The sequence below is a fragment of the Callorhinchus milii genome, unplaced genomic scaffold, assembly GCF_018977255.1.
Source record: "Callorhinchus milii isolate IMCB2004 unplaced genomic scaffold, IMCB_Cmil_1.0 Scaffold1, whole genome shotgun sequence".
In the NCBI taxonomy this organism is placed as follows: domain Eukaryota; kingdom Metazoa; phylum Chordata; class Chondrichthyes; order Chimaeriformes; family Callorhinchidae; genus Callorhinchus; species Callorhinchus milii.
Window position 1 is genome coordinate 37,152,605 of NW_024704742.1, and position 19,638 is coordinate 37,172,242.

The following is a 19,638-nucleotide window of genomic DNA, read 5'->3' on the forward strand; positions in this document are numbered from 1 at the left end:
CCTGTTACTGAGCCTGGAACTGGGAGAGAAGAGATTACGGTGCAGTGCTTTTACTTTAGAATCGAAAGAGATCCTGTGGCTTACAGACACTGCGTTGCATTTCTTCGTTTCTTTGTGTTGGGATCAGGGATGGGATGGAGAGAGGGAGGGAGAGAGGAGGAGGAGGAGGGGGAGTGAATGGATACTCAAGTCAGCGACCTGTCTGTCTGTCTGTCTGTCTGATTTTTATAAGGTTTTCAGGTTGTGCTGTGAGTGCAGGAGTTGCAGTGAGTTGCGAGTCAGTAAAAGGCGATGGATCTGATTTTATTATTATTATATATATATATGATATATATATATATATGTAAAACAAACACTTTGTTGCAGTCCCAGTGGTTAGGCAATGCCACGATGAGCTATTATTCCCACAGCAACCAATGTGGTTAGCCCAGCGAGAGGCTATCAGAGCCAGCAAAGCTGTGGATCCAGATGTGTCTCCACATGCTCTCTCAGGTCCTTTACATAAACACTGATTTGCACAGTTCAGACAGAAAACCAAACGGACTGCTTACCACAGAACAACCACTCCACTCCGTAAGGTATTCATATACTCCACCTGGAAACAAAAGGAAACCAGGTGTCTAGTTCCAAACTCTTCGCTAGTTATTTCATTTTCAAAGCCATTTCTTTCTGTGGGACGAGATGGTCGACTGTGATTCAGCAATAACGACAAGATATCAGTTTGACGTTTCCACTGCTCTTTAAACGAAAAGTACTGTGCAGTAGTAGAAAATTTTCAGTAATGTGGTGGTGGTGGTGGTGGTGGAGAGGGCGGGGGTGTGAATCTATCTTAAAATTCACGGACATGTTCAATATATATTTTTAAATGAAATTATTTATTGTGATGGGAGCAGCATCTTTTATAATAATAATCCTTGCATTTGATATAGCGCCTTATCACGTCATCGAGACAGCTCACAGCACTTCACAAAATATACTGTAAAGTGAATTGACTGTACATTTGTGGGCGAAACATGTGTATTATATAGTACACAAGATACTTATATATCACCCCTCATGATTTGAGGACATTTTAACACCTGAGCTGCGGGCCAAAGAGGGTGGGGAGGAGGAAGATGACCAAAAGGTGGAGCACAAAGAAGGAGGAATAGAGCAAGTGAGTTGGAGGGGCTCTGAGGTGGATGGAGTTCCAGAGAGTAGAGGCAGAATAGCTGACAATTATATAATTTTTTGCAAAAAAGCAGGTTTTAAATGTACTATAAATTGTCTTCAGTGCATTCCCACCCTTCCTGGAGTAGAGGTCCATACTTAGGCCAAGGGATGATCCTACATGTGTGAGTCTGGCCAGTGAGTGTCATCAAACTATTCAAAGCATCACACCAGGGTTCAATTCTAATCTAACTCAATGTCCACATTCCACACATGTTCCAGTGGAGTTCATTGAAAAGGGTGGCTGTTCTCACTCCCCCCGGTAACCTGGGTAAAGCCAGTTGCATCACTATTTTTCCTCCAGCTGTGCTCAACTAACGGTACATATTGGGAATTGACCCTTTCATGTTGACGGTTGTGTCTATAATTGAATTGAAAGCCACTTGCCACAGTGCTTGTTCAAGGCAATCAACCCCACCTCGATCTGGCCTTTGTCGCCTTTGTTGCTAACAGACATGATAATGGGTTTGTTTCCTATTGTACGCATTGCTTCTGAAATAGATAAGGTGAGTTTGTAGGAGTGTTGGGATGTACAGCCACATTCTGATGCTAGGATTTGGGTCATAAATAATAATAATTTGCATCTTTATTGTACCTTTCACGGAAAACCAAATGCCTCAAAGCGCTTTCCAAGATGTAATTGATCAGAAATTAAGTGATTGTTGTTATTTCAGGGAAGCACAGCTAATCATTGTCAGAAATATTCCACAGTCAAAAATGATGCCAATTAATATGAAATTTGGGGTAAATGTGGATTGAAGGGGGGGTGGGGGGGTGCAGAATATAAAACAGATTTTAAAAAATCTGGTTAGCTTTTCAATTGCAATGGCTATTATTAACCCTTTATGCCTGCAAAATACAGTCAATTCACTTTACAGTATATTCTGTGAAGCACTTTGAGACATCTCGAAGACGTGATAAGGCACTATATCAAATGCAAAGATTATTATTATGCCCATCTGAATAATTGGGCAGATGGCAGGGCTTCAGTGTTAATTCATTTTACTGTGGTATTGTGGATGAAATAAAGAGTGATGGGTGAATTTGAGTTTTGTTGAAGTAACAAACAAAATCCTAAACATTAAATCAATTGATCATCTAAGGAGGTGCTTTGGGATTGGCTTTGTAAATGTAAATGTATTTGACCTTGTTCTTCAGAAACTACTTAACAGTCGATCAGGAGTGACATTACAACATATACTGTACAACTGAAATATAGTATCTTTTATTGCAGTAGTTTGAATGTTAGTTGAATAATGTAAGTGAATTGGGATGTATTTAACATGCTGTTAATATAACATGCTGCATTGACCCTGACTTAGGAATTTCAGAATATATATATATATATTGCATTTGAATATTTAGATTCAGTAATAGCTGGACTGTTTGATTACAACATTACAATAATTTGTGGGCATTGCCAGAAGTAAAATTCAGGGTGACCAAAAAGTCGTGATTAACAACCTATTATCTAAAAAAAATAAAAATATCATAATTTCTTTAAGACTTTGTAATGGTATCAAGACTTTTTGGTCACACTGTATTTGATCCAGACAGCATTCCACTTAATGTTTATTTAAGATTGCAGTCTGCCTGGCTTTAGCCATCAATTTGGAAGTGTTTTATAAATCAAATCAGGCGTTGCCAAGTGGAGAATCTCAGCCTATTGCATTGAGTATTATTATACAACTGTAATGGTTTGCAAGCCATATCAACTGAAAATTTAGATGAATTAAAGTGAGGAAAAATATAAGTTTTCATTTACAGACGATTATCCATATTAAGACCGGCTCTATTTCCTGACCAACAGTCTGCCAAATAAAATTGCTCAATCACTTTGACTGTTTGTGGGACATGGATAAGTGTAAATTGGCTGCCATGTTCACCTACAAATACACAGTCACTACATTTGACTCTAAAATCCTGTGAATTACTTTGAGACGTTTCAACAAGGCACTCTATCAAATGGAAATGCAATTATTATATTATTTTACCTGATATTTCTAGTATAGTGCTTAATTCCCACACTTCAGTATTCCTCAAGGTCTTTATTTGCGTAACAATGGAATATTGTTCTGTGTAACTGGCCGAAGAGAAAATCAATCTCTTATTGCTGACTTTTGAGTTCGAAGCTTCCGTAGAAACTATCTTTCACAGGGTTACAGAGATCTGTTTGATTCTCATTACTTCACAGTGTTATTGTAAACGAGATCTCCATGTTCAGAAACATGTGAGCTGCTGCACGCATGTTGCCTCTGTTCAAAATACCTGCAAGCAGCATAGCAGCTATTCTCCACATGATGCCTCTGCTCGTAAAATTCTCCCTAGGTTCTTGCCTGGGATCCTGCCCTTTGTATTGAGAAGTTCAAAGGCAGTTAGCTGTCTCATGCTGAGCCAGAGTTATTGAAGCTTTCATGAGGCCATGGAGAGAATGGGGCTTTTTTGGACGTCCTTTTTTCCTTCCCCCACACAGATGTTTCCAGATATACCTATAGCCTCTGCAACTACAGCAGCAGAGTCAATGATATACCTGTCTGTCTGATTTCCATCTGGCTGCTCCATTTGTTTTAGTTTGGCATTTAGCTGCTGATCAAAATCTCATTGTTTGCTGACTTCAAATTTTCCTAATAATCTTCAGACATTTAATAATTATTTTTTATATAGTGTCATTAATTATATTTCCCCAAATTATCAGACTTGAGTTAGACTTTTCATCACATTATTGCACTAGGAGTTATCTAATCAACTGAAATAGCATCTCAATAGATTCCTCCCTCTCCCTGCATTCACCTACAAAATAGACAGTCACTATACTCCTGCGAAGTGCTTTGAGACATCTTGCCAATGTGAAAGGAGCTATATCAAATATATTATTAGAACTTGTTAGGCATTTGGCTTCCAGCACTCACCCTTGCAAAACCTTGCAAGGTCTTACAAGGTTGTGAGAAAACTACGCTCTTACTCAGGACGAATAATTGAGGCCATTCATCTTGAGTATTATGCAGGGAGGAGGGAGAGAGGAGACAAATTTAGCTGCAGTACTTATACTTAGGCAGTGCAGCTGAAGTGATTATCTTAAATTATTTAAGGAAAATCTAGTATTTTACCAGTCAGCAGTTGCCAATTAATTTTGATGATGACTTGCGTTTTTAAAAACAGGAGGCGGGCCTGAGGATTTCTAATTGACTACAGTGCTGAGCCATGCCGGCTTAGATATTCTGTCTGCACTGTGTTTGATGATCTGAATACTACAATTGCTTAACCACACTGAGTTTATAAAAAGGGACAAACGTCAACATGGTTTGGGCTGCTCATAGCAACTGCTCAAGTAACCCTTCATGAAATATTGTGTGCGTGTGTCGACACTGGGGAAGGAGAGGATTGTACATATCAGTAATGTATCCCCATGGTTGAATGGCTTGTCGACGTTCACTGTGTAGACTCACAAAAACAAAAATCCACTGGAAGAGATGTCAGAGGGTGGCTCTCATCAGCTTGGTTCAGGCCGCACCATTTATGTCTTTAGATCAAAAGGTTGTAGGTTCAAAGCCCACAACATGAGCTCCCAGTGGAATACTGAGTGCATGTTGTATTTTAGGAGATGCTGTGCTTCAGATGAGAATTTAAACACATGCCATCAGCCGGACAGTCATTAAAGATGCTGTGGCAATATTTGAAAAAATCAACAGTTCTCCAAGTAAGTCAGCCATCCACTTGAAGGCTTTTTTATGGGATGGTGCAAAATGACTATTGCATTTGCCTAAAAAAATTGTCACTACATTTGAAAATAATTTCTTGAAAGCGTTTTGAGATATTTTGATTTAGTAAGGAGCTATACAAATGCAACTGATAGAAATGAACACTCTAGTGGTTGTGTTTACATTTGACCGATGGTGTTCACTCTGTTTAATCAGTGTACCTGACCTGGACTCCAAACTTTTCTGTTCCCTCTCAAGTTGTATTGTGGCATTATGGAGCACAGCTTGTTGAAAAGAGCACAATTACAGAAATGCATGTTCCAAATGTATACAGATGTGGTTCAGTTCTGTGAAATCCTTTTTCTGTTAGCTCACCCCACATGACCCTTGATCTAATACCACACATTTTTAAAGCACTCTCCTCTTCTACACCTGTGGTGGATTCACACAATAAGGCTTAATGGGAGCAATGTAATGGCAAATTAACACAAACACAGGATAACACATGTTACATACAAGATATGTGATTGCTACATACAAAAAAAAAGGAAGCGTGTTTTACAGAACAATAATAACAAGAAAGGTTCAGATACCATCCTAATCATTTTATATATTATATGTCCCTGTGTCATAACACTGCAATAACCAACTCTGTAACATCCCCCCACTACCTCACACTCGCTTTCTATACACTCAAATAAGTGATAAATATATCATTACTTCACTGAAACTGTCAATGTTCACACCCCAATGTTGTAACCTGTTTTAGGTCCCATTAGAGACAATTCCATATGAAAATGATTCCAGTATAACAGTGCCTCAACAGAGTTCTCACTTCATGCAGATGTGAATTCTGAGGTCTACATGTTAATCTTTTCGTTCACTTGCTAAGGCACAAACTTAAATGCTGTCCACATCTCATCCTGTTCGGTCATAAAGCTTTCACCCATCACTAATATTAGTCATCTTTAAATGGCTTTTTTACCATCATTTATTTCTGTCATTCCACTGTGCATCTTTGCTTACCAAATAAGTGAAATATACGAAAGTAGCAGCGACTGATTTTCTTTCAAGAAATGAGCTTTTGATGTGGACTATTTGTTCTGTCCCAGTTTTTATTTAATAGTGTACATTTAGTTCTAGATTAGAAGTGTCATACTGTACTGAAAAATTACTATACATTCTGTACTCAGTTGCTTTCAATGGCTGGGTGTCCTTTACTTTTCCCACCATGTGTCATATGCACAGTGTAAATCTGGATTTCCACTGAGGACAGGTGGAATAACTTGTTTTCTGTTGCAGTGAAATGTTGCTTTGCTTTAAAGCAGGCACTGAAAACAGAGCTCACACCAGTTGTATATTGCATCTTATTTTGTGGCAAGTGGGAGCCAAGTCATTGAGGGGAGGAAGGAAGAATTCTCCTTTGGTCGCTCTAAGAAAGTGATTCTCCAATCATCAGTAAATTTACCGATCCTTTCAACTAACCATCCCCGATTCCCTGTGGACTGAAAAAATTACAGATTTTTGGGACGGATGAGCATTACGATGGGGAACTTTCCACCGAGTTTAGCTCATTTGAAACAGACTGGGAACAGAATCTGGAACTTTTCTGGACTGTATGACTCAATTACTCAGTGCATCATCTCACTGACCCGTCAGGGGAGCTCCAGGTCGCACCGGTATTTTCTTGTTTGTGAATGGTTTCTGTGGTTTTTCCTATATTCATTATCCAAACCATTTTGGTTGCTGAAGAGGGAGAAAAAAGGTAGGGTTATTATGAGCTGTTCAATTTTCTACTTTGTTTCAACTTTGCAGTATTTTGAAAATATTGCTTTAGATCCTAAGAAACTAAGTCTAAATATTATATATTTTAATGAATCATCACAGGATTTACTGCAAAAGCATAGAGTCTGTGTAGACAAATGTGTCAGCTGGTTTGCACACAGCAATGTCACAGAAACAGCCATGACGGGAATTCAATGTGATTCTGTGCAATAAGGTGGACTGTGCTTTCTTTGCACTGAAAAGGCTAAAAGGAGATCTTTTCTTAGTCTTTGTTAGTTGTAGGATGAACAGGATATGGTTATTTCTAAATGTTTGGGTGGACAGTCAGCACCATTTTGTTAAAAATGCTGATGTTGACCTATGATGCACAAGAAAATATTTCTGGTGTTTTGAAAACTCATTTTACACCACAAAGCTTAGGAGATTTGGTCCAGCCCTTGTCTCTGGCAGCATAGTGTGTTCCAGTAACAGCTATAAAACTAGTACATTTTACATAGAGATGACACGGTTTCAGCTTAAACTTCCACTTGTGAAAGCTTTAAACTGCACCAGTAATTATGGTTGTCTATGCTTTTATCGTGACGATTGGAAAAGGTGCAGCATTTCTCCCATAGCTGATTCAGAAACAATAATGCATAAAATAAGCCAAATTAAACGTTTCACCTGAGATAATAAATAATAATCCTTGCATTTGATGTAGTGCCTTGTCACATCGTAAAAACATCTCAAAGCGCTTCACAGGATTTTGCTGTGAAGTGTATTGTGACTTTATAGGCAACCATGGTAGAAAATTTATGTACAGCAATGTTCATAAACAGTCGTGAAGTGAGTGACCAATTTTATCTGGGAGATTGTTTGCCACAACACTTTCACCTTGGGTAGAGTTTAGTTCCATTGATAATTTAATCAAAAACTGAGATGATGTATCTGAACCTGAACAATTCTGTGGAAGAGGAAACTGAAATAATTTGGGGGAAAAAAATATTGCATTCAATGGTTGTCCATCTTCAGCATAGTTAACATTCCTGCAAGCGGGAGGTGGGAGCCTAGAGAGGGAGGGTGGGGGGGGGGGGGGGGTGGTGGGAGATGACCGAGGGCGAGGTCAAAGAGAAAGGGCTTGAGACGGATCTTGAAAGAGGTGAGGGAGGGGGAGAATTAGAGGATCTCCAGGATGGAGTTGCATAGAGAGGGGGGCAGATAGGTTGAAAACATGACCAGTGATGGTGAGGCATGTAGGGGATAGGGATATGAATCAGGCTGAGCGGGCTGGTAAATGAAATCTGTTTATCACCTGGAGAATCCTAACCCTCCTATCCTTTTATATTGATCACCATGCCCACCAACAAATCGTACATTGTGGCAGCAGAAATGCTCCCTTTCTGTAGCTTAGCTTTCTGTGGTTGAGAACTGACTGTTTCCAGGTGGTATGTGTACTGGCACTAAGGATTGTCAGCTGGCAAAGAAAGCTTTGTAAGAGTCGCAGTTACACTGAATACATTAAACATGCACAACTTGAATTAGTGTCTCAGAAAATATACATTTCAATGATATTTTGGCAAGTATTTGTGGGAGAGAGTTAATGCAATGAGCACTTCATTCACTTGATTAAAATTGTCTATATTAATGTAAGTAACATTTTTTTGAAGCAGCGCAAAGAAACCAAGCTACATGAGTGTATTTTGAACCTGCGGTTGATTTGTTTTGGAGTTTAACAATGAATTGACTGGATTAGATTATGTTATGGCTAATTTACCAGAGTGTTCTAAACTAGTTCTTACACCCATTTTATTTACATGGTGTTAACAACTTGTGGCAAGCAGTTACTGAAGCCCTCAGCATTTTTTTTCTATCTGATAATGTTTGCTGGCTTCATACAGAAGCTAATGCCAGGAAATTCCAGTAGAGTTAAGTCAATATCCTAAGTTTGTAGATATTTGTCAGATGCAAACACTGTAAGAAACAATGTTTCTTATTTGATGACCAGATTGAAACTTGAGCCCCAAGCAACCAATGTTATCAACCTCATCTAAATGAGTTTGTAACAAGTTAGGACTGGGATCAAAGGAATGTGTTTGTCTCAGGCTACCTTTTGAGTGTTCCTTGATTTCATTTTAGATATTGCTGCATTGTTTGAATCGAATAATAATGCAAATTGAATAGTTAATTAGCTTTGAATACTTATTGTCTAATACAGTAAAACTCTCATCTTTATAAATAAGACTATAAGACCATAAGATGTAGGAGCAGCAGTAGGCCATTCAGCCCCTTGGGCCTGCCCCGCCATTTAATAAGATTATGACTAATCTTCTAAACTAATTCCATTTACCCGCCCTATCCCCATATCCCTTTATCCCTCTATCCTTTAGAAATCTATCAACTTCAGTCTTCAATATAATAATAATAATAATAATAATCCTTGCATTTGATATAGCGCTTTTCACGTCGGGAGGACGTCCCAAAGCGCTTCACAGAACACACTGTAAAGTGAATTGACTGTATATTTGTGGGCAATATGTTCAAGGACTGAGCATCCACAGCCTTTTGGGGTAGAGGATTCCACAAATTCTCTACCCTCTGAGTGAAGAAATGTTTCCTCAACTCAGTTCGAAAAGGCTGACCCATAATCTTGAGACTATGACCCTTAGTTTTAGATTCTCCAACCAGGGGAAGCAGTCTCACGGCATCTATCCTGTCAAGACCCTTAAGAATCTTATAGGTTTCTATAAGATCACCTCTAATTCTTCTATATTCTAGAGAATATAGACCTAGTTTACTCAACCTATCCTCATAGGTCAACCCCTTGTCCCAGGAACCAACTTAGTGAATCTACACTGCACCCCCTCTAAGGTGAGTAACAAGACCAGCTATAATGTCTTCTTTAATGGAAGATCCAGCAAGTCACTTTTTCTTAGAAGAATGGCAACTGAGTCTAGATTCTATGAGTTATTTGACAGATGGGTGAATATCAGTGCCAAACTACGTGAGAGGACAAGTTTATGCAGGAGAAGGGAGTGAACGTGAGGTTTATTTGATGTAGAGAGACAAGCCCAATACAAGTTATTTGAGAGACCAAAACTATAAGTGGGAGGCAAAATGAAGCATTTCTTGTGTGCTCTTAAAAAAACATTCAGCCAAAAGACTTCAGCATTTAAAGGACTGGGACATTTTATTAATGAGTAAATGACCTGTTAATAATATTTGTTTAATGTGTTTACTATGTTTTGTTGACACAATTATTGAATATTATAATTTTATGTGATACATTTTGACAAAGTTCTCAATCACTACAATTAATAGTAAATCTTGTGAACTGTATTGCGACAGCCTCCTTACATGAAAGATGCAAAGCATTTTACATTCATATAGTGCCTTTCATGTCAGGAAGATGTCTCATGTGGTGACATCCATATCAAATATTATTATTATATTAATTGCAAAGGTTAATATTATTGTATTAATTACTTAGTTTCTTTCCCTCTATCCCGTTTCCTCCTAGTTGAAGTCAAAAGAGACATTTTCTGCTTCCACTGCTGACCTGGCAAGGCTATAAAAATACCTCTACAGCAACCATGTGTATGCAAGCTGGATTGAAAGATAGTAATGTTCTGCAAATAGTGACAAAAATTGGTCACAATGGGAGCACAGTGGCAGAGAGTAGTGTTTATGGTGTCTCATTAGCTTCACCAGAATAGAATGAAACCAAAGCTGTGGTAAAATGAAGGGCGACTGCATAATGATTGTGTGTCTGGAATGTCTTTGGCAAGAGATGGTTCCTGTGCTTTGATTAAATACAGCCTCTGCATTTAATCAGCAATATGGGGTTGTTTACTGCTCCTTAAGATACTCAAACCCAACTTAACACCGCACTCAAATTCATTTTAGAAATTCCTCATTTGGAAAGATATGGGATTTTTGTTTGGAGTGCTTAACGATTGAAATGCCACTTATCCAAAGCTGTCCTCTGGAATTCCTTGCGTCTACCACTTGACCTCGCCCTCTCACTTTCTGTCTTCAAGTCCCTTCTCAAATCTTAGCTCTGCCCTCCCCCTCCCCCCCCCGGCCCCCACTCTGTGTCAAATGACATGCTTGTGAATTGCCTTACATGAAGGCCATATATGAATGCAAGTTGTTGTTGCACCAAAGTTGATCGTCTTTAGGGAAAAATACAACTTTGTTGTGTTACCATTAAGAATGTGAAATTATGGAGCACAAAAAAATTCAACCCATAGTGCCTTCCAACAATTGCTTATGAATAGAGCCAGATGCAGATTTGACTAAAGACTAAAACACTAGGATGCAAGAGAGGATCATCTTAATTGCCTAATCTATCTTTTTCTAGATGGCTTGCTGAATCATGGTTTGAAAGGACTGTTCTATGTTTGTGAATGTCAGCAGATCATGTTCAGTTTGTATGTATTTTCACTGGTATTGTATTTTACACATAGAAAAACGCATATGTTCTGATGAAGTGAAGAACAGAGATGTAAACTATAATCCAGGTAATTGGGTTTGACTTTATGGTATAATTTTTATTATTAATAATGTAATAATAAAAAAAATATTGCATTTTATATGGTACCTTATCTCGTCATGTCAACATTTAAAGGGCTTCACCGGATTTTATTGATTCTGAGGTAAAAGTGTTACCAACTGAGCCACAATGACATCTCTATTAGGAATTGTTGCCTTCCCCTTGCCTCTCTCACTGCATTGCTCAGAATATTTTACTTTGGATGTATTATGAATATTTACTGTTAAAGTACAGTATTAAGGAATGTTTGCCTGTCCATTTCGATAATTTATAGGAGCTCTGCCTATTCTAATGAAATTACGGATGTGCAAATTAAGCCCAATGCTAAACCTAATCTCTCAGTGATGACTAACTTCTGGCATGTGTCATTTTCGTCGGAGAATGTGGTAATGTTGCCTAGATACTGAATGTTAAGCACCTACTGATGTTTTGTCATTGGACATTTTGAAGTAAGCATTGATTTATTTTGTGTCTGTTACATTCATTTCTAAAACAGAATTTTTACTATCTCTTTTCCCCCATTCCGCCTTAAAAGTTGGTAAGTTTAAAAAAAATCAAGCATAATAAGCGTTATTGAATCTGGACAGAAACAATGAATACAATGGATTAGTGAAATGTGAAAAAAAAATTGGCAAGTTATTTTTTGATCAATGTTACGAACATGACTGAACAGCTCCGAATTTAGTTTCAGGCAACCTTAATTCTAGGTAAATTCAATTACCAGTACTTGGAATAATAATATTAATCCTTGTGTTTGATGTAGCAGCTTACACATCTCAAAGCTCTTTACAGGATTTACTATCAGTGCAAAGACTGTTTTGTTGGCAAAGATAGATATACAGGTGAATGATGAGAGAAAGAACCAAAGGAGTAAAAATAGTAAACTCGTGGCTAAGGAACCAATGGTTTGAGCAGCGGGATGGATGTCTGATGAGGACAGTTCAAGCTTTTTCGTAGGTTTCTTAAAATTAAAATTGGATGTTGCTGGATGGTGGATAAATAACTACATTGGGTGGTCCTGTTTCTGATTGTCTTGTTAGTTCAATTTATTGCTTATCACGTGTTTTTTAAGGCTATTTTAAAAATACATCTGAATAAAATTATACGGGTAGATAGTGCAGACAGCACAGATTAAAACAGCTTTTCAGACATTTCATTTGGTAAAGATCAAAGGTGTCCCGGATCACTGTGTTTTCAGTAGCAAGTGGATTGACTGCCCAGTAGAGAAAATGTCTTTGTGAGATGCAGTGTAGCATTATATTTTAATAACCTCTGATAAACTCATCTTCAAAGAGCAGCTACTATAGATCAAATGAATGTTTCATCTTATGAAGATGAGCTGGAAATAGTTCCTGGGTTCTCCTGCAGACTAAAGAAACGCCAGGATATTTCTGTTGAGATCTAAAAAGTTCATTTGCACCTTAAAGTTGAGTAGAAACATTCATAAATTATTTTTATTGATAGAAATATCTTTTACGATACGATGTGATGGTCCAAGATATAATCTCAGTTTTCAGACAGACGAAGTGGATGTGTGGGGAGTAAAATAAATTTGTTGCTTGCCCATGTCACAAGTAGCCCATGAAATTGGAATGTAGATGCACAACCTTTGTACAGATTGTCTTTCTTTGGAGATGGTCTGGAGAGATTGTTGGGAGAGATGCATCCCAAAAAGACTGAAAATCTGATGCTGTTTGTGAAAGCTTCAGTCCAAAATTTCACCTTATAAACAATAATAATAAAAAAACAGCGTATTGCAATGGTAATTGGTAACACTAATCACACCGCCTGCAACCCTTTTTTTTAATTACATTTTTTCGTTTCACCTCTCCTAATAAGAACTTTCTTTGGGTATGGAAATCCAATGAAGCCAAATCTTAAATTTTTGTAACTGAATGTTAAATCAGTTACAAAATTGGCTGATCAGACATTTATATAGAATTCTTATAAATGGTACTTATAAAATGGTACCATTTCTTGGGCTGATTTACATTTTGATGTGGTGCATGATTAGGAATGTGCCCTCACTAAATGTTAAAAGTATTAAGTATTAAAGTATCAAGTATAAAAGTATTAAACTACTAAGGTTCCCTATAAATTTCTATGGCTGTTATAGTTTGACCACTTCTGCCGTTGAGTTGATCTGGTAGCCTACCTCACTATAAGTAATTCAAAGGAGCATTTCACTATTGATTTTAAGTTTTTTTTTATTTTTTTGTCATTTTTCTCTGCTAGCATGTTTGATTATGAAATAGCAGTGGGAGCATCAGCAGCTGTTGTGAGGTCATAAAGTGGTAACAACATAGAAGTATCCTTGTTGTTGAGCTATCCTGACCGGATTTCTATTGATTTAAAGTAATAGAGCCTGGGTAAACGATGAAGGACTGAGCTTGGGTTTACAGTATATTAACATGACAGAGACCGAGATGATGTGGGGGTGGGGTGGGGGAGATATCTATTTATCACAGTACCCTATTTATTTTACAAATAAAAGAGTTGGATTAAACAAATAGAAACCAAATCAAATCTACATATCTGAAGTGGAATGAGATGGATAAAGGGAACACACTTGAGAAATAAAAGTAAAATAAATTAAAGAGATGGCAAAGAAGAAACTTTTTTATTTTAAAAGAATTACAAACTTGAGGCCAAAAGAGAGGGATCAAATTAAACATACATGGGTGGGTTTCGGAATGGAAGGGGATTGATCCATATTGTACGTCCAGTATTTAATATCTTAATGTTGAAAGTTCATTTTGTCTCAAAACCTACCCTCTTTTTGCATTGTCACCCAATAAAGAAATAGATTGTCACCTCCATTGAAATATTCAAGAGGGAGTCAGATCAGTTCCTGTTTTGCCAACAAGCAGAGGGGATGAATATTTGGGTCAAACAGTCACATTGGAACCTGAAAATAATTGTGGTAGACTGAATGGCCTTTTGTTCTCTTTTACTTCTTATAATTTTGTTCCTGTCAGCGTTCAGTGGTTAACTTAGGAAACAAGTACAGTGCGGGGGTGGAAAGGGTAGTGGGAGAGTGAAAAGTATAAGATTATAGTTTTTGTAATCTCTGGTGGGTTTCAGCTTTTTTTTGGTGTAAGAAGCTTTGTCATATGCCTCTTGTTTTCTTTTGGTTCTTAGATAAGATGCATGTCTCACTGGCCGAGGCCCTGGAAGTAAGAGGAGGACCCCTGGAGGAAGAAGAGATCTGGGCCTTACTAAGCCAGAGTACAGAGTGCCTCCATGAGCTGTTCCACAAAGGTATGAGAACATTTACTTTTACTTGGATCAGATAGGAATATGGCGTATGACTTGTTCAAACAATTCAAGTTCATGTCTCAAATCTTACTTGTACTGGCTCCATACCTTCCCTACGTCCTACTGGAGGGAGCGTGGCCAAATCTTCTGACATGTTCTTTTTTATATTCAACATGTGTTGTTTTTTCTCAATTGGTGGCATCCTTACTCCAGGGTCAGAACATTATAGGTTCAAGGCACAAATCATGGGAACTCCTACATTAGGCTGACATGTCATTGAAGTACTAGGAGAGTGCGTTTGAGGTGCTGTACTTTGATTAAGATATTAAACCAAACCTGCATGTTCAGACGTTAATATGCCATCACTATTCTCAAAGAGAAGAAACAACAACAACACAATTACATTTGTATAGCGCCTTTCACATCAGGAGGATGTCCCAATGGCACTGGACAGTCAGCGTTTCGGACCCGAGCTGGGGGTTGGAATAATAATAATAATAATAATCCTTGTATTTGATATAGCGTTTTTCACGTTGGGAGGACGTCCCAAAGCACTTCACAGAACACACTGTAAAGTGAATTGACTGTATATTTGTGGGCGAACAGCCAATTGCGCACAGCAATGTCCAACAAATAGTCGTAGATTGAAAATGACCAATTTATTATTGTTTTTGGTTTTGGAGGGATTATTATTAGGCTCTGTGTGGAGTAAGGAAACTTGCCCAAGGTTTCGCCCTCTGCCTGGAATTGAACTCAGGTCTCTTGCTTGCAAAGCGAGTGCTCTAACCACTGAGCTACAGGACTCCAGGGATCGGGGAGGGCGGAGGGCAGTGGGGGAAGCAGGATGATTGAAAGCATGGTCAATGAGGTAGGGGGAGCAAGGCCATGGAGGCCTCTGGGCAAGGATGGGGATGATAGGATCATGGAGCCCATGTCCCAGCTCTGGACATGGGCTGCAGAGTCTGATGACCTGCAGCCTATGGAGGGAGGAGTTGGGGAGGCTGCCAAGCAAGGAGCTTGCATAATTGAGCCTCGATGTTATGAATGCGTATATGAGGGTTTCGGCGACCTGCGGTGTGAGATAGTGGCAGAGCCGGGCGATGTTGCAGAGGTGGGGGAAGGCAGAGCGAGTCATGGCACGGATGTGGGGTAGAAAGAATAGTTGAAGGTCAAGCAAGATGCCAAGGTTCCAGACTGGCTTAGTAAGGTGGAGTGTGCAACCATGGATGGTGATGCTGTCAGCGCCTGAGGTATGAAGGTGCTGACGGGAGCCAATCAGGAGAGCCTCGGTCTTGTTGACATTCAATTGAAGAAAGTTCGCTCTCATCCAGGAATTGATTTCTGACAGACATTCTATCAGGACAGCAGTGGTCCTGGAGACAGAGCGGTAGAGTTGGGTGTCATCCACATACATGTGGAAGTTGACCCCATGTCTGCAGATGATGTCAGCATATAGATATTGAAGAGGAAGGGACCAAGGACAGAGCCCTGAGGAACGCCGGACGAAACGGTGCGGGGGGATAGAAGAGAAATCGTTTGTGGAGATGAAGTGGAGGCGGTTTCTTCTGCTGTCCTGGCCAACAGTCCTCCAGATTACTTGGTTGTGGCTTTGTGGAACTTTGCAGGAGCAAAATAATTGCTGTGATTGCCGAGCAACAGTCACTGTTTGACAGAAATTGACTGGTGAAGCACTTTCAGATTTCATCATAAGGTGCTTTTTTGAAAGTTCTTTCTTAGACCATGGACCTGGAATTGCAAGAAACCAAATTGGAAACCCTTTTCCCACTCCTGACCCTGACATCTGTGTACATGTTCTTGGCACGTGGTAAGGTCAGGATTGTTCACTCCATGCAGATTCCCAAGGTTCTCCCTACTTGCAGTCATAAGGTTTTCCCTGTGGCAGTCCAGTTACTTCCACTGTAAATTTGGTTTGAGAAAAGGCTTGTTGCTACTTAATATGAGTTAACGTTTGAGAATTAGAGAAGGTGTGTTGGCTGGAACGCTGCAAAATCAAGAAAACTGTGTGTTTCTTCTTTCTGTTTACACCCTTCACATCACACCACTCCGTCAACATAAGGGGTTAAGAGCAACAGTCCTAAATTGTTCATGACGTGGAATGCCATTACAGTAAAACTGCGCATGTGTAATTCAATTTAGCCAGTAAGTGCGCATGGGAGACTGGTCAAAACTACATTTCCTGCAATTCAATGCATCTTGATCTGTCACCGCATGCTGACAAGCATAGGAATCACATTGAATCACGGAAAACAACAACAACTTGGATTTATCTAGCACCCTCTATACCGGACGGTGTCTCAGAGTGCTCACATGCATAGACTGATCAAGACTTTGTTTCCCGCCATTCACTGCAGCCGGCTGGTAATAAGCATGCATCAATGGATCCGCTCGTCATTTCCCGCAAAAGTGTGGCAGCAATGGAGGGTAGGGGAGCAGCGTTATAAGTTGGAAAGTGATTAATACAAGAAGTGCAAAGACATCTAAGGGGTTTTGATAGGAAACTGAATGGGACTCAGGTGCATGTACGACTCAGGTGATTATACGATTTATAAAGGTAAGACTTATGCGAGTTATATGGAATAAGCTGCTGTTTCTGCTGCTTAAACTCAGTAAACATGAACTTTGAACCCTTTCTCTTTTGTGGGAAACCATTTGCCAATATTGATGATCTCTCAGTATGTAAAGCTACCCAGTTGTACATAATAGTCTATATGTCTCGCGAAGTATCTGTGAACAGTATTTGATTTAATACGTATCACAACTGTGCGACACGTCTGTAGTGTTAGCAGTGCTTCCTGCGTGCAGATTATGGGAAGTGATATCTGCAGCAACCCAAAGACCTGGAATTTGGATAGTTAACGCAGAAAACAACCAGTTTATGCACAAATGTACCACATTTAGAGTAACTGTAGGTTCCAAGGTCCAAAGGACATCCATGGTAAAAACGAATACAAGTTCTTTTGTAATTCTGCTGCGGTAGACTTAAGACATGAACTGCCCCTTTGTTGCAGTTGTTTCTATATAGGTGTTTACAAATGCTATAGATTCTGCCTCTGTTTTTTTTTAAGCAACTTGAATGTTGTGTGCATTTCAAACTCTACCTAATGTTTTAAATTCTCATTTCTTTTGGTGATTGGGTCACTACACAGCTTTGTGCAGAGTGTTGTCAAACACTAGTGTACGTTGTACAAACATTGGTAAACTTTTTATTCTACTTTTCATTGTATGATTATAATTGAACGTACTATTATAAATGGAACAAAAAGTCTTGTTACTGTTATTGAACAGCATGTATCGGATCACAGTGTTCCATCCTTATANTTTTTTGCTTCCTGTAAACTCCTAATATAGAACTGCAGATTAGGGTGACCACCACTTTGTGTCTTTGTAATGGGATACGCTATTAAGTATTAATACAAATAGGTGGTGAGTGAACTACTTTAAAATGCACTACTGTTCCCTGGATGCATGCAAATTCAGCATTTCTGAGAGTGAAATGCCCATCTCAGCGACATTCAGCTCAGTGACATATCCGAGTTCATTTGGATTACATATTTAGGCATGCTGTCCTCAAACCAATTCGGTAGTAATAATTACTGTAATAATAATTTCAGGCTATGTCAGTCTTGCTGAATTGGTAGCCCTCTCGCCCTTGAGTTAGAGGGTTATGGGTTCAAGCCGCGCGTCAAGTCTTCAAGCTCATCCTTCGGATGAGACCTAAGAATCACAGTCACTTCTGCCTGTTTAGATGGACGTTAAAGATCCCATGGCCCTATTCGAAAAGAGATGGGATGGGAAGGAGCAAGTCAGTGGGACTCTGGAATTGAGATTTGGACAATGGTGGCAGAATGACTTAATGCCCACCTACCCGCCAATGGTGGGATAAATAGGACAGGAGACATGAAGCAGGCCATTGTTTACTGTGAGAAAGGAGCAGCCGAGTCCAAATGGTTGAAGGAGGTCACAGAGGTAGGGAATTGCAATCGGACATTTATGCAACAGGCCTCGATTACCCCCATTGCAGAAGTACCTACAATAAAAGTAGCCTGAACAACTCTTGGGTCTGTTCAGGTGATTATTTTTAACATGCTGGTACTTGAAAGGACCACAGGAGTTCAACTGGTACAAAAGTATAATCAAGGAATTGGCTCACAAGGCAATAAATAGATAAGGCAGGTTTACTTTGTTGTGATAGTGTTTCAATGCTACAAAGAGACCCTCTTACATTGCACCTGTTTTTTGTTCACAACATATGAATGACTGATTCTCTACTGGTTCCTCCTTCAGTGGAGGATCGGGAGGAGGTGGTTTGAGATATGGACTTCTTCTTGATTTCTATCCGACAACAACAATAACAACTTGCATTTAAGTAGTGCCCTTCACGCAGAGTAGGGTCCAGGAGCACTTATTATCCAACCTCTTTCTATGCTCACTGCACAGGATACAGTTTGCGCTTCTGCAAGATGGAACGGGTCATGTATGAATTCCTCTTTCCTCAGATGGAGCTCTGTGCTGTTACTTTGAGTGGTTTTGCCAGGAATAGTCCACACAATAAATAAATTATGAAGCAGATTTTCCTTAATCTTTGAAAGGTGCAACAACACCAACAAGATTGCATTTATAGAGCGCTTTTCATGTCGGGAGGACGTCCCAAGGAGCTGGACAGTTGGGTCGGGACCTGAGCAGGGGGGAAATGGTCAGGTTGAGGGAAGGGAGGGAGCGAGGAGGGGGTAGAGAGTTGAGAGGGGAGGTGAAGGCACGGTTGAAGAGGTTTGTTGTGGGGTACAACAACAACAAAATTACATTTGTATAGCGCCTTTCACATCGGGGAGGGGGGGAGTCCCAATGCACTGGACAGTCAGCGTTTCGGACCTGAGCTGGGGGTCGGGATTGGGGAAGGTGGAGGGCAGTGGGGGAAGCGGGGTGATTGAAAGCATGGTCAATGAGGAGGGTCTTGAGATGGGTCTTGAAGGAGGTAAGTAAGGGGACGAGGCAGGGGGACTGTGGGATGGAGTTCCAGAAAGTGGAGGCAAAGTGGCAGAAGGCCCTCCCGCCAATGGTGGGGAAGAGAGGTGGACATGAAGCACCCCGGAGCCCGCTGAGCAGAAGGAGTGGGCAGTTTGGTAGGGTTTAGAAGGT

The 19,638-nt window shown here is 39.6% G+C and overlaps 1 protein-coding gene across 1 annotated transcript in view; it reads left to right on the top strand.

Moving 5' to 3' along the window:
• ptpn13 (protein tyrosine phosphatase non-receptor type 13) overlaps positions 1–19,638 on the top strand; it is a 127,524-nt gene that overhangs the window by 1,692 nt on the left and 106,194 nt on the right. The window contains exon 2 of the mRNA XM_042340179.1: positions 14,365–14,484. Within this exon, the coding sequence (XP_042196113.1) occupies positions 14,370–14,484 (115 nt within the window). The 5' untranslated portion in view covers positions 14,365–14,369. The remainder of the gene's footprint in view (positions 1–14,364; positions 14,485–19,638) is intronic.